The sequence below is a fragment of the Egretta garzetta genome, unplaced genomic scaffold (assembly GCF_000687185.1).
Source record: "Egretta garzetta isolate BGI_Z169 unplaced genomic scaffold, ASM68718v1 scaffold149, whole genome shotgun sequence".
NCBI classification, from domain to species: Eukaryota; Metazoa; Chordata; class Aves; order Pelecaniformes; family Ardeidae; genus Egretta; species Egretta garzetta.
This window is the reverse complement of record NW_009269998.1, coordinates 487153-501111: the sequence shown is the minus strand read 5'-3', so window position 1 is coordinate 501111 and position 13959 is coordinate 487153. Positions and strand designations below refer to the sequence as shown.

At 43.5% G+C, this 13959-nt stretch overlaps 1 protein-coding gene across 1 annotated transcript in view; it reads right to left on the bottom strand.

Moving 5' to 3' along the window:
* The window catches only part of SLC44A3 (solute carrier family 44 member 3), a 49151-nt gene that overhangs the window by 8829 nt on the left and 26363 nt on the right, over window positions 1-13959 (bottom strand). The window contains exons 13-14 of the mRNA XM_009647523.2: window positions 8627-8783; window positions 6055-6138 (exon numbers count right to left, since the gene is read on the bottom strand). Coding sequence (XP_009645818.2) covers window positions 6055-6138; window positions 8627-8783 — 241 coding nt within the window. The remainder of the gene's footprint in view (window positions 1-6054; window positions 6139-8626; window positions 8784-13959) is intronic.

Here is a 13959-nt window from a genome sequence, read left to right as displayed (position 1 = left end):
CTGGGCTGAAAACAGATTGAGAAGCAGCACGGGGACAGGGAAATACAGGCTCGCTGTACCTCAGCGTTCGCTCGCAGCCACCGCTGGAGATGGGACACTGAGCTAGGTGGAGACCCGGTCTGGCCCAATGCAGCTATTATGGTTTTTTATCTTTGCTTAATGAATCGGTGTTTCACAACGGTGGTGTCTGCTGTGGTGACAGGCGAGTGGTAACGGCGTCGATAGCACACCCTTGCTCCGAAAGCGTGGGAGAGAGCCGGCCAGGAACAGCCTTCACCCTTGCAGCAGCAAGCGGGTACTGTATCCTCACCTCTGTGCAGAGCACAAGCTGGGAGCCTGGGAACTAGACACGACTTTCTCAGTGTCGGGATGAATAAATAAGGAAAGCGAATGTTTACATATTTCCCAGTACCACAGTACGCAAAAAAAAAAAAAAAAACAAACCCCACCACCAAACCAAAGCCCCTATTTAAAGAATGCATCCTTCTGTGCCTCACAACACAGAATGTCAAGGGTCTTGGAAAAATTGACCTGCTGGTTCCATGAGAAAGGCGCTGCGGCCCAGATCCAGGCCATAAGTTCCCCGATTGTTGAGAATAATCACTACTCTGTGTAACAGCTGAATGCAGTCCCCCATTCTAGGGCTTGCTTTAATAAAATGAGCTCGGGGCAGAGAGGATCGGCCTAGCAACAGAATCTTCTTAAAAAAGAAGCTGGAGACATGCTGGTCTCACAGCCCACTTCGGCTTTTTCTGCTCTGCTGGTACCTTCAGCCTCATCGGATCTGGTTGCTGCCAACTCCCTTGAGGGCTGCCCTGGTTAGTTAGACCCAGGGCAAGGCTCAGGCTGGGCTTTTAAGTATCTTGGCTTGCAAGTGCCACAGCCGCCAGCGGAATCCCCTCAGAAAATAAAATCCAGTGGTCGCAAGAGGCAGGGACGTTTCTGCGGCTGCCGTACGGCTGTTTGCAACCCGGTGAGAAAGGCCCCACCGAAGAGATGAGGACACGTAAGACGGGGAGGGGCTTTCAGCCGCTCCAGTCCCTGGCTATTTCAGATTAGCACATTATACAATTTCTTCTCTTAAGTGGAAAGCTCCCTCTCTAAACTACTTAGGGCTTTTCCCTCTCCCAGCCCTTTAACATTTGGAGCTGTTCCAGGCAGTTGTCCCTCTGGTCCTTAGGAACCTTCTTCCAACTTCCAGACAACATTTCCTCATGAACAGTTTATATCTTCTCCTTCTTCTGCTGATCATGTCTTGGCTCTTATCCCTCCCTGCTGTTTCTCTTCTCAATATACTCACAGATGGCTAACGGGCTTGCTCTTACCCTTCATTTGTCAACGTAGACGCACCAGCGTGCTCCAGTCCGCCCCGCGAGATGAGCCTGATCACCTAACCAGCAACTTCTGCAATGGCATTTATCCCCCTCTTTCTGATGCAAGTATTTCATCTCGTACCTTCCGGGGCTGAATCTGCCCTTTCTGCAGCCGTGTTAACTACAGGCTACTGTCCTGTGGTTGACAAACACATGGAGAACCTTCTCCTCCCTCACTTCCATCCAGTAAGCACACAGCTAATGCAGAAACGGTTCTTTTTGATTCTTAGGGTAATTACCTTCTGTAAGAAACCCTTCAGCAGCCTCCCAAATTTTCCCAAGCAGTCCAAGAAGCACAACTTTCCTTTATTTCCATTCCACCTAATATTTGCAGCCTGGACTCACTGGAGAGTATCTTGTCCTCCATCTTGCCTCGCTTCCTACTCTGTGTGTCGTCTACCCCCTCCACAGCTGCCATCCAGTGGGTCAGACCGACACAACTTTCTCCTTGGAGGGTAGCTGGGGGTCCTTTCCTGCAGCATCCCACCGCTACACCTGGGCTCCATTTCAACCCCAGGGGTTGGACCACAAAGATCGTGCTTTAAGTGCCCATTGCACCATGATGACATCACTTCTGGAGTTGCTTACAGTGGCTTCTGCAGTTAGTGCGGCAATGTTCTCGCTTACGATTTCTGAAATAAAAATCAAATTTCCAGAGAGATGTTCATAAATTGCTCTGCTTAAAAGCACTGAATTATTGGTCACTCGCTTCACTGCCTTTTACTTTCTTTCTTTTTTCTTTTTTTTAATGGGATAGGGGACAGGAGAAAGGTATCAAAGCAAGAATTAGTCAGCCTTGTTCATCTTGATCCCCTACACATTTCACCCTACAGAGCAAGTAAAGACCTAAGGAATTTTATTTCCTGTTATCGCATACATAAAGCCTCCAGAGGGAAAACAAGCATACTTAAAATACGATTTCACGGAAGATGAACATTTTAGCCAACTGTGTTTTCAAGACGATTGAAAATTTAGCTTAAGATCTAGAAGCAATTTTGCCAGTAACATTACAATGCAGCCTTGGTTTTGGGAGGAAAAAGAAGTACTTGATGGGGTGAGGCACAACGTGTTTGGCAGCGCAGACCCAGTAACATTACAATGCAGCCTTGGTTTTGGGAAGAAAAAGTACTTGATGGGGTGAGGCACAACGTGTCTGGCAGCGCAGAGGAGAACTGTACTTCCATTAGCATGTATGAATTTTGATTTTACTAGGTCACCTCTCCACAAGGCATTTAGCCGTAACCTCCCGATAGGCTTCCATCCAAAGTTTAAGAGACAGCCAACTGCCATGGACATACCACCATCAGACAGATTTGCTTCTGGTTTTTTTGCAGTAGACAGTCGGTGGCTTTCCGGATCAGCGAAGGGTGTCAGCACCAGCAAATGCAGGCTAACACACCGCCGCCTTCGGTGACAGCTACCGCAGGGCCCGAAGGCTACGCTGCAAGCAACCGCGCCGATGAAAAGAGAGAAACCAGATACTGCTCAGTGACTCCTTCAGAAACCCATGTGCTGCGCTTTGGAGCGGCTGCTTGCCAACTGGCTGCAGATGAACCCAAAGCAGGCACAGAAAAGCAAAACTATCCTGAAATAGATATATTGCTTAAAAAAAAAGCAAAAAAAAACCCAACCAGTCACTGCAACAAGGAAAGGGAAAAAAAAAAAAGCAAGCGCTTTGATGTATCAAAAGTTAAGACTGCCGCTATGATTTCCTAAAGCAAAAGACAGACCTTGTAGCTCCCCAACCACATTAAAAAAACAGTATATTCTTTTCATGGAAGAGAAATTTCAATCTCCCAGATTTTACTTGAGATGATTGGATATGTTTATCTGGAACATACTGAAGCCATCAGAGCCAGAAGATGAAAAATCTGTGGTAATTCTGACAAGTGTTGGCAAACAGAACTGTCAAGTAAGGATAATGGCTTTATATTCACAAAGCACTTTTCATCCAGATAGAACCCAGAGTGCTTTACAATTGTTACTAATGGATTATACACACACATGAATCACTTTGCCCATGACTGAAATGGAACAGCTTCAGGAGTGAACTGTTTAGCAGCACATAGCAACACTACACCAGCAGTTTAGCACAGGATCCAGTTGCAAATCCGAGAGAAATTTTAGGAAGGCAGAATGCAATTATTCACATTGCAACCTGCACAGGATGCCGGGTTTAGGTTAGCCCTGCTCCAACAGCTGCCGCTGGAAATATGGAAGCGCTCTGTCGCGACGGGCGGATGACAGGCTACCTTTTTTGGCCCCGTTTCAGTTAAGTTCCGGACGAGCTGAACAAAACCCAGCTGAGCCTTGCAGAGAACGAGTTGCTTCAGGGCTGCATGCATCTATCACCGCATTAAATCCCACCTGAAAGATGGCACCTCAGCCCGAAAAGGTGATATAATATCTGTGTCTACAACATCTTCGATGACCTAACAGAGCACGTGGTTGATGCTGCATGGGAAGAAAGCAGCTCGCGCTCTATCGCCAGCATCGCTTCCTCCAGGACCTGTTTCTCACCTGCAAGTTCCCAGAGGGAAAGCAAGGGGCTCTGTTTAATCCTGAATAAACTTGTGAACGAAGGAGCGGAAAGAATTTAAATCATCAAAGCAATATTACAACAGGTTGAAGAAAACAGTGCAGAAGTGACGGGGGAGGTTTTTTTTTTTTTAAGAGTTTCAGGGAATGATATGCTTATTACTATCGTGAAAGTAATACTAGAATAAAATATAGTAAGGAAAGGGGCTTTGGACCAACTTTTATAACAGCTGTTCCACATTTCAATAATTTCAACTCACACAAAAATCAAAATCTGAGCTGAAAAATACTTTCAAAATGTTAAAAACGTAGGTACAAGCAATTTTTTAACCCCTCCCAAGTCCTACTCTCAAATCCATGCTCAACACCTATCTGAAATGTCACGGCTGTACCCAGCAGTTTTCACGGATCTCAGTAAGAGCTCTTAAGAGCTCAGTACTTCTGTTAATCAAGCCATATGTTAAGCTCCTTAAAACTGCAGACTTGTCTTTCACCCCCACCACCCCCTTTTTTTGTCTTTTTCACATTTGGCTGCAGATTTTACAAAATTGAAGAAATAGTCTTGAATACATTCTTTATAGGAAAGAAAGAAAAAGCTAATTAGATACATTAATTACTCAAAGAAATGCAATAATCTGAGACCAATGTTACCCCTTCATACAGATAAAATTTCTATTAAAATCTTACAGCGTGTTCTTGCTTTTCCTCTCCTCTAACCCTTGCCCAAATAGCCCTGGATTTGGAGCACGTGGAACACCATCATCTTTGCCAAAAAGATGTTCAAACAATTATCTAACAGCAAACAGAGTATTACGATCATTAGGTTAAAAACCACAACTCGTATAAAACCAGAAATTTGCCTACAATAGATTAGGAAAACAGGAAATCTTTTAAGGGAGCCAGAGCTACAATACGGCCTCCCGAAACAAAAGGAAGAACATTAGAGTAATTAAGTCTCCTTTTAACAAACACATAGCACACAACAGCTGGAGAAAGTAAACAGTAGGATGCTGGATGTCTCTTTGAAAGGCAGGAAGCCAAGGGGAAAGGGTGACTACAGATGGAAAGCCTGGAGTCAAAAGGAACTCGGAGATTCCTCACCGAGTCAGTGACCTTAAGATCCACCTAAAAAAAGTAAGTCTGGAAAATTCATCGTCTAGAACCAGAGATTTCACTGCACAAGTATTCAATCTAGGCTGAACTAAGTGAAAAACTTTCTCTTCGTAGCTGTCCAAGATTAAGCTTAATTTATGCACCTACTGTAGAGGAGAAGCCAGACCCTTTATCAAATTGTCTTGTTTACTTCACTACTGCCCTCAGCAACGAGAACAAAGAACCCAACAGTCCGAGAGTTGGGAATCAGCGTGTACCTCTGATTCCCTTTCACATTAAGAATACGACAGTCACCAGAGATAACAAAAGGGGACTGACAAAGAGAAAAATTAACTATTTACAATGATGTATGTAGAGCTGGAAAACATTTGGAGAAAAGGATTGGGACGGAAAAAGTAGGAGTCAAGTACCTGAAAAACTGCTGTATGTCAGGAATCATCCATTTCCAATAAACCCACTTTTGAAACACCACTGCTAACAAAAGAAAGATGACTTTCAAAGAAAGAGAATATTATATCATCTGGCTTTTTCATCATGGATCATATTCCCAGATATAATGACAATGGAAATCAGCCAGGAGTTCAAGTTTCTTTACGCAGGACTTTCAGGTGGAAAATACTGTATCTAGTTTAATGACACGTCTCCAGGTGGGTTCCTTACTCCTTCATTGCCTCCTCCCACCTGGAGCCTCTGTATGTCAGTAGTCTGTCTGCCATGACCCAGCAACACCTGGAGTCTTCTCACCTTCAGAAATAGCGAGTGGCCCTCCCAAAGGGCGACCTCAAGCTGCATTAACAAGTTTTCTAAAATCCTGCACCTTGCACCTTTGTCAATTCCCTGTTTCTCTGCAACCAGCTCCACCTAGGCTGGAAGACCTTTCTGTTTAGTTTAGGTGGCCAGCATGCGGCCACCCAGTTGGCTTCCACGCACTGGGTGTTGCTTTGGTCGTGCTAAATGGAGCTGGCATAGGCACACGCTTTCTAGGCTAGGTACGCAGATGGCCGAGCGACAGAGAGATGACAGAGCATACCTGGGTAAAGTATCTTAAGCAACTTTCCTGGCACCAAACCCAGCAGAAACAGCACTTGAACAGGCACTTTGCACATGCACTCTCCTGCAATAAAATGAAATGTTTGGTTACTGGACACAGAATTGGGCTCAAACGGAACTGCCATTTTAGAAAAAACTTGCTTTGCAGGTGACTGACTCTTCTAATAAAGCATTCACTTAGGCAGCATCTATTTCCTTTTGGATTATAGGAACTGTTTTTACTTCAGACCCTTCAGTATTAATGACTGATGAGCTGAGCTTGGTTTTGTTTTTTTCTTCCTGTGGACGGAAGATTCTTCTCTGGGAAAAGAAAAATAAGTGCTGGGAGCAGCGTGGTGAGCTAACAGCTGCTGGGAGAACGAAACAGGCAGGCGAGTCAGGAACCCTTACAGAACTTTGCAGTCATCAGGGAGCACGCGGACACATTTTTAATTTTTTTGTTTATCAAAAAACCTTCACTGTTCTGAAATGACCGGAATCCTAATGAGCAAAAATAAAAAGAATGGCCAGAAGGACTTAGATGCACACGTGCGTGTGTTGACTCAGAGCATACGTCCATTTTTCAGGACAGGAGGAAAAAGCATGCATTAGAACAGGCCATTCGTAGACCCTTGATCTGTATTAATTTCATACTAAAAACAGAGCCGAAAAGCTCCGTGTTTGTTCCATCCTCCTCCCCCCATCCCACATCACATCATATTCATCACATAAAGATTTACCAAGCAAGACAAGCAAAAGATGCCTTGGCAGCCATGGTAGCCTTCCAAATTTAACTGGCTGTCTTTCCCAGCAAAAGGAAATTCAGTGCAGTGATACTTGAGTCTTTTTAACCTTCTTTTTCCAGAGGTTGAATGTTTTTGGTTTGTTTTGGAAGGCAGAGGTCTCCCAGCCACTATATGAAAACCTCAGGTCCCCACAACTACCATTGTTCATGCAGAAACCACGAACATCCCAAATTTTTTCCAATGAAGTTCTTGGAAATATTCCAGAAATAATTCCTTCAAAATGGTGACTGCACATGCAAACTCCTGACAGCAGAGACATACTTTAATCTTGCTGTGTGTATTGCTGGAGAGATGATTTTACTAAAACGGCATTAATCGCAGGAAGTATTGTTCATTAAAAACCTAGAGCAAGGGACTTCAACTCCAATCTCCTCTCTGATTCTGCTTGAAGACTCCTGTGTAGAAAACACCCATGAATTTACCTGCAAGCTTGCAGACCCCTGACTTTTCCTCCTGTTCACAGAAAGCAGCAGCATTTTTTTTGCAAGGGTGCCAAAATCTGGGTGAGCATCACTGCTCTGGCCCTCTATGGAAAGAGCCTCCACAGAAAGGGGCCACAGCCTCTCCTTCCTCCCCTGGGAAGGAACAAGGTTACTTTGGGGGAGGGGGGATCCTGCTGGGGACATAAGCTGGCCTGAGCACTTTGTAGGCTCTTATGGAGCAGTTACAGCTACGGGTCACAACACATCCACAGCTGAATGCTTGGCAAGTGGACCAGAAGGAGCTTGTGGCACACCGCTGTAGACACAAATCATCTTTCTTTGCTGGTGAAATCTTCTACAGCTATTCAGATTATAAAACCGTGTACCCAACAAGTCCTGCTTCCTCTAGAGGCAGAAAATACTCCATCATCTTTTTAGCACAGCTCATCCCACCGATTGTCTTCAAAGTTCTTAGCTGTTTTCTAACCAAGGCTTTCATATGGAAGTGAGATAAACCCAGATGCTTACACATCTTCCAAGCATCCTGTTGCAAGGGGCTTTTCTTTAAGCATTCACAAACTACACGCCACACGCGTGCCTCATGGGTACCAGGGATGGTCAATGGAAACACTGTACTGTATGTAACATGCTTCGAGGCCAAGGTAAACTCTAGAGGAAAAGGCCAACTTTTAAAAAAAATTTGCCTAGATCTTCCTCTAAAATCAGAGCTGTGCGGCCATGAGAGCCCTCTCTCCTTGCCATACCGCCAGAACCAACTGCAATGAAGTTTCCAGCAGAAGATAAGAGCTGTGGAGATACGTGAAAGCCAGTAAGGTGGCAAGCAGCAATCACAACAGCCCAGCTGTATTTTTTATATGTCTTAAAAGATGTGGTTTGGATCCTACACAAATCTCTGGAATAGTTCTTATTTCATACATTCTTTCTACAAACTCGTATTACAAGGCAGATGAAATCTTTTCTGTAAGGTATTTTATATGCAACAATAACGTTCCTATTTACCTTTGCTTTTTTAAAAAATTTATGATGCAAAAATTTTACATAGAGCATTCTGACAATTTTTTCCTTTATCCTTCATAAAAACCTTTATATATAAACACTAAATGAAGGTAATTTTAAATTCCGGTATTTTCTGCTTTTAAAAATACCTGAGCTGAGAGAAAAAAAAGGAAGCACATGGAAAAAGCCTTCTTAATCAAGAAAATAGGATAAAATATAATGTCCACATCATCCATTTTTAAGCAAGAAGTATATTCTTCACTTTTTTTTTTCATGAATCTCACCTTTTCGCTACCATTTCTATAGCGTTACAAAAGTATATACCTACCTTTTGGTTTAGGATATTATAAAGGTACAAGAGAACGATCCTCGGTATTCTCAGTAGTGTGATTAGAAATGAGCCTTTTACAGCAGTTCCTAGATGATAGCAAAAAAGAATTGATATGGAAGACAGGACTGGGTGAGGTGGTGGGCTATTTGTATTTCTAGAAAGAAAAACAAACAATTTAAAAATGTTTTAGAAACCTATTTAAGAAGATATACATTGTATCTTTTCAGTATTCAGAAACCTAAATAATTAAGCTTCTATCTCTTTTGCCCCTTGAACAGCTCCAGTTTTCCTACTGACTTCATCTGAACGTTCACCTTAGTCCAAAGGAAAGCAGCCAAGCTTATAACTTTTATTAGGTTAGTTTAATTCTTAAGCAATGACTGTTTTGATGTGTTCAGTAACGGAAAAATATCTAGAAAAAACCCTACAATGGAAACTACCAGAATAAGTGAACAACAGCTGAGAATATTCCCCTGAACACCTCTCTCCAGCTTCTGTCACTTCTCTTAGTCTCTGCAATCTTTTATTTGACTCTTGTTTCTGCAAGATGTTACTCTGAAGGAACGAACCCGCTGTTTCTGCTTTAGTGGTAAAATTAAAACTAGGAAACTTGTAAAATTGAGATCCACTATCTACTTTTATTGTTGCAATTTGGTTGAATTTAATTTTAAATTTTGTTCAGATAATTAATACTTTTTGGTTTTTTGCCCTGAACAGGATTTGTCTTAAAATGGAATACACAAAAAAAGGAATATCATACTATATGTTTAGAATTATAATTTGGCCTAAAAGCCTTGCAATTCTACTGCACGCTAACCTGTGTTGGTTTGGAGAAACGACGTGTTTCTCCAAACTGAAAAGCGAAGACAAAAAATTGGCCTAAACACAAGTTTTATTTTCTTTGTTCCTTCATAAAGGTCAGTTTAATGTCAATCATTTACAGAGAGCCGTATGACACAACTCTCAAGAATTTATATGAAAACCAGGAAATGAACCTCAAACCACTCCCCACCCCTCTTCAGATGCTGTAAAAAAATAATCAATTCGATTAATGCTACAAATACCTTAAAAAAAAGTTTCAGAGGATTAAAAAAACCACTGATCAATAGTCATATATAGCCCTTCTATAAAGCAATTGGCCCAACCCTGAAAAATTTACTTAGGCAACAGAACCAGCAGTAGTGAGACTAAACAGTTACGTAAAGATCAGACCTTGGATCACAAATACGATGTCCTATTTTCATAAGCGATTCCTTCGCAAGCTCTGTTATCTTGAAAAATTAATAGTTTGCACAAGAAGCTAAAAAAATAAAAAGGCAGTGGTAAGAGAGTGGCTGGCTGGGGCTAAAAAGCTCTACAAATGTATTTTTATTAAATCCTCACTTGAGCAAGGATTTAAATCACCCACGCTACATCAGGACAGGTATCACAGTTCTGCCAGAACCTCGAAGGTATCACTGCAGTGCGTTCAAAACACAAAATGCTTTGCAGCTGAGAAGTCGTATTTAAATATGTGAATATACCACATTATTTTAAATAGGAAATTCCAGCAAAGCAGTTGCTGCATTTATTATTTTTGGTCTTACAACTAGGGGAACAGCTCGGGGGATAGTGGAATTTTATATTGAATGAGGCAGGGTTGGGTTTGGGTTTTTTTTTTTTTTAAGTCATCAGGTTTCTGTGTCAGAAATCCATACCTCGCAACATAGATGAGTTATTCTAGCCATATGATACCACTGTTTCCCCTTTCCCTCGTACGCTACCTTACATATGACAGTCTCCATCAGATCTCACTAAATTTCTGCAAGTTAAATGTTAACCAAGGGTGAGAAATACAGAAAGGACAAAGTTTACTCTTGTGTTAATAATTTACTTGCTACCAAAGAGAAAAATGAAGAAGGGTTTTGGCATTTTTAACAGGGCCTGCAGGAATGACAAAATCTGAAGTTTAGTTTAGAGATGTTTCCACACATTTGGATGCTTTTCCACACCTTCTTTTCCTAGCAAAGGAACCCTCAGAAGAACAGGGGCTGATGAGGTTTCTTGCTTTGCTTCTAAATGGATTAGAAAAAGAACAGAATTTCCCTGTAATTCTGACTCGGGGTAGGAAACGGCACCATTGTGTAGGCAGTTTGTATTGTGCAGGGAATTCCGTGCACGCAGGCTCCGCTGCAGGCACACGGGATATCGGGGAAAAACAGGAATCTGCCTGATAGAACCGGTTACAACACGGAGCAGGGCCAGGGCTTGCTTTTCCTCCTCGGTATTCCTATTTTGTGTTACCACAGGATTGTTTGATTTACATAGAACACTGCTATTCCAAAATCCCCTGAACCTGTACTCAATACCACATCAGCTTTTAATAATTTGCTTCCTTCAGTGCTGCCAATTGTCTTTTATTTTCTCGTGAGCTCTGCGACACTCGGTATCTTCCTTAACACTGAGTTCCTCGAATCAAATGATCACACACGCATCTCCGCTTTCATTTTAATCATAGAATCATAGAATCATAGAATGTTTTGGGTTGGAAGGGACCCCTAGAGGTCATCTAGTCCAACCCCCCCGCAGGAGCAGGGACACCGCTAACTAGATCAGGCTGCTCAGAGCCCCGTCCAACCTGGTCTTGAAACCACTTTGTTTTGTGCGAAGAAAAAAAATGCAATCTTGACACACCCAAAAAACGTAGACATTTGGAAGGAAGGGGGAAAAGCATTTCTTTAAAAGCCTGTCCTTTTCAGAGCCGTGCTTACAGTTTTCTTCAATCCTGCCTCATCTATTTCAAAGACTGCCTAGAAAGAGATTAGCGTAAATTACTTGAGAAGCGTTAAGGAATGAATCACGAATTTGGTTTTAAACCGAATACAATAAATTACAAGATCTGTAATAAAAAAAAAAAAAAATAAAAAAAAAGAGAGACACATTATCAGGCTAACAGAGGACACACAGACCGTACTTCCAACTGCCCTTCTACCTGCTCACAAAACCACACGGGGCAGGTCTGACGATGTACATGCCAACGGCTCTTTTACACAGCTTAGGTCAAGCATGCAAGTAGGGCAAAAGATGCTCATAAATACTGCAGATGTATTTGCAAAGGGAAGGGGAGTCCTTTAAAAATGCGGTCCTAGTTCATCTCTTGGTGACTTCAGTGCAAATCCATAAACGTGGATTTTTGACTTACTGGGGGATGTATGTATTTCACCTCTCACTGAATCTATCGGAAGTTGTGGTGCTGAACGCCTTAGAGCCAGGTGGAAAACCCCAATCCTGCAAATACTTACAGAACTCTGTAATTTCAACCCTGTGCCGTGACATACATGCACTGGAGTTACTGAATAAGCTCAGACACGGACAGGACAGCGATGCCTGTGCCATGGGTCAAGGCACCCACACCACCTTCCTTTAATCCCAGGGAGGGGAAAAGCCTCAACTCACCGGAAAGGTAAATACACACGCAACACCTAAGCACACCGAGATGAAAATAAACCCTCATGTAAAACAGCAATAGCAACAAAGGTGGTTTTTTTAAAAGACTGAGCCCTTTTCACAAGTCATAAAGAGTAATCATTAAGCAAAAAAGTTCTATTTATTTTATTAAATTAGTAAAATCTTTCATGTATTCATGTTCCATCTGAGATAAGCGAAGTCAAAATCCATTTTCAGTGGTGGTACTACAGGTCAAACAAACGTCACCTGTAAAGCTAATCCAGCTAAAATGACCCCCTGCCCTCCCCACCTGCAGCTCCCCCGTGGCTGTTGGCAGTGCAGCACATCGCTGCGTGTGCCGTGGAAGGAGATTTCCGCAGGGGAAGGCCGTGCCATTTCCCTGGAGCGCTTACAAGCCAAGACGAAAGCTTCTCTGCGAGGCATCATAAACAAACTCTTGTGACGTGCCTTGATGCTGCTGCCCCAGGGAATACATTAAAAACACACAGCAGACAAGCTTGGAATTGCTGGAACAGCTTGAGATAACCCTTGCCCTTGATGGTGCGGCTGTTCTTGCATCCTCTCCCCGTTCCTGCACGGCGCTGCCTCGCTGCAGATCTGTGCCGGCAGCCGAAAAGGCCAGGAAGAGGGATCACCACCGCAGCAAAACTGCATTTCCCCTTCCAAGCACAGCTCTCTCAACACAGTACACATCACCTGGCAAGCAAGCGGAGGGCTCGACCGTAGACGTACAAAATGATTTCAATACAATTGGGTGCAGGAACCTTCTGTGCTCTGTGGCCAGTTCCTGCAGCAGTAAAAAAATAGCTGGAAAGCGGAAAGCCCTAACAGAGCGGTGAATGTCATCACAGGAGTTCCTACAGGTGCTTCCCTGCTCTGTGTGAAGGAGGAGAGCTCCGAGAGGAGACCTTATTGCTCCCCACAACTGCCTGACAGGAGGCTGTAGTGAGGTGGGGGTTGGACTCTGCTCCCAGGTAACAGGCGATAGGACCAGGGGAAACAGCCTCAAGTTGCACCAGGGGAGGTTTGGATTGGACATCAGGAAAAATTTTTTTCACAGAAAGGGTTGTCAGGCACTGGAACAGGCTGCCCAGGGAAGGGGTCGAGTCCCCATCCCTGGAGGGATTTAAAAGCCAGGCAGACGAGGTGCTCAGGGACTTAGTTCAGTGGTGGACTTGGCAGGGTTAGCGTAACGGTTGGACTTGATGATCTTCAAGGGCTTTTCCAACCTAAACGATTCTAAGACTCCATGATTCTGTGAAGACATGGACAGCGTCTTTGCCTGGGGCGTTCAGGTGGTGCATCGTACCAAAACGCACTGCAGCACACAACCCAGTAAGTTGGCGAAACTGCTTTTCTTTCCTGTGCTTCCTCGAGCAAGCCAATTCAAATGAACCCTTAGTGCCTCAGCGTTCAGCTGCTAAAGCTGAAACTATTGCTAAAGCCTGAGGTACATAACTTTGCGTCGAAGATGGTAAAATCCTGAGGTACAAAAATTTGCTTGGAAGAAAGGAGCAGCCCACAGAACCGCAGCCATGCTCGTTACCTGTGTTTAGAGCTTCAACCGGAAAAAGGAGATGATGTAAGAAATGCGAGCTCCTCCCTTTTCAGGTCCTACCATGGCATGTAAAATAGTAGCGTGAGACTGTGTCACTCTGCAGATCTCAGCCTTTAAAAAAGCAGCGTTCTAGGTTTTGTCTGCTCTTTTACTGAGCACCAGTTCAGCGGCACGGCTGCTGGCTGCATGGAGAATCCTAGCAGAGACAGGCTCCCGATGCACGTGTTAAACACTGCCCTGACTTGGCTTTTTGGATCTGATGACAAAACACCATTTAAAATGACGGTGGGCACTGGCTGGTTACAACGGGGGTCACCTCGCCATT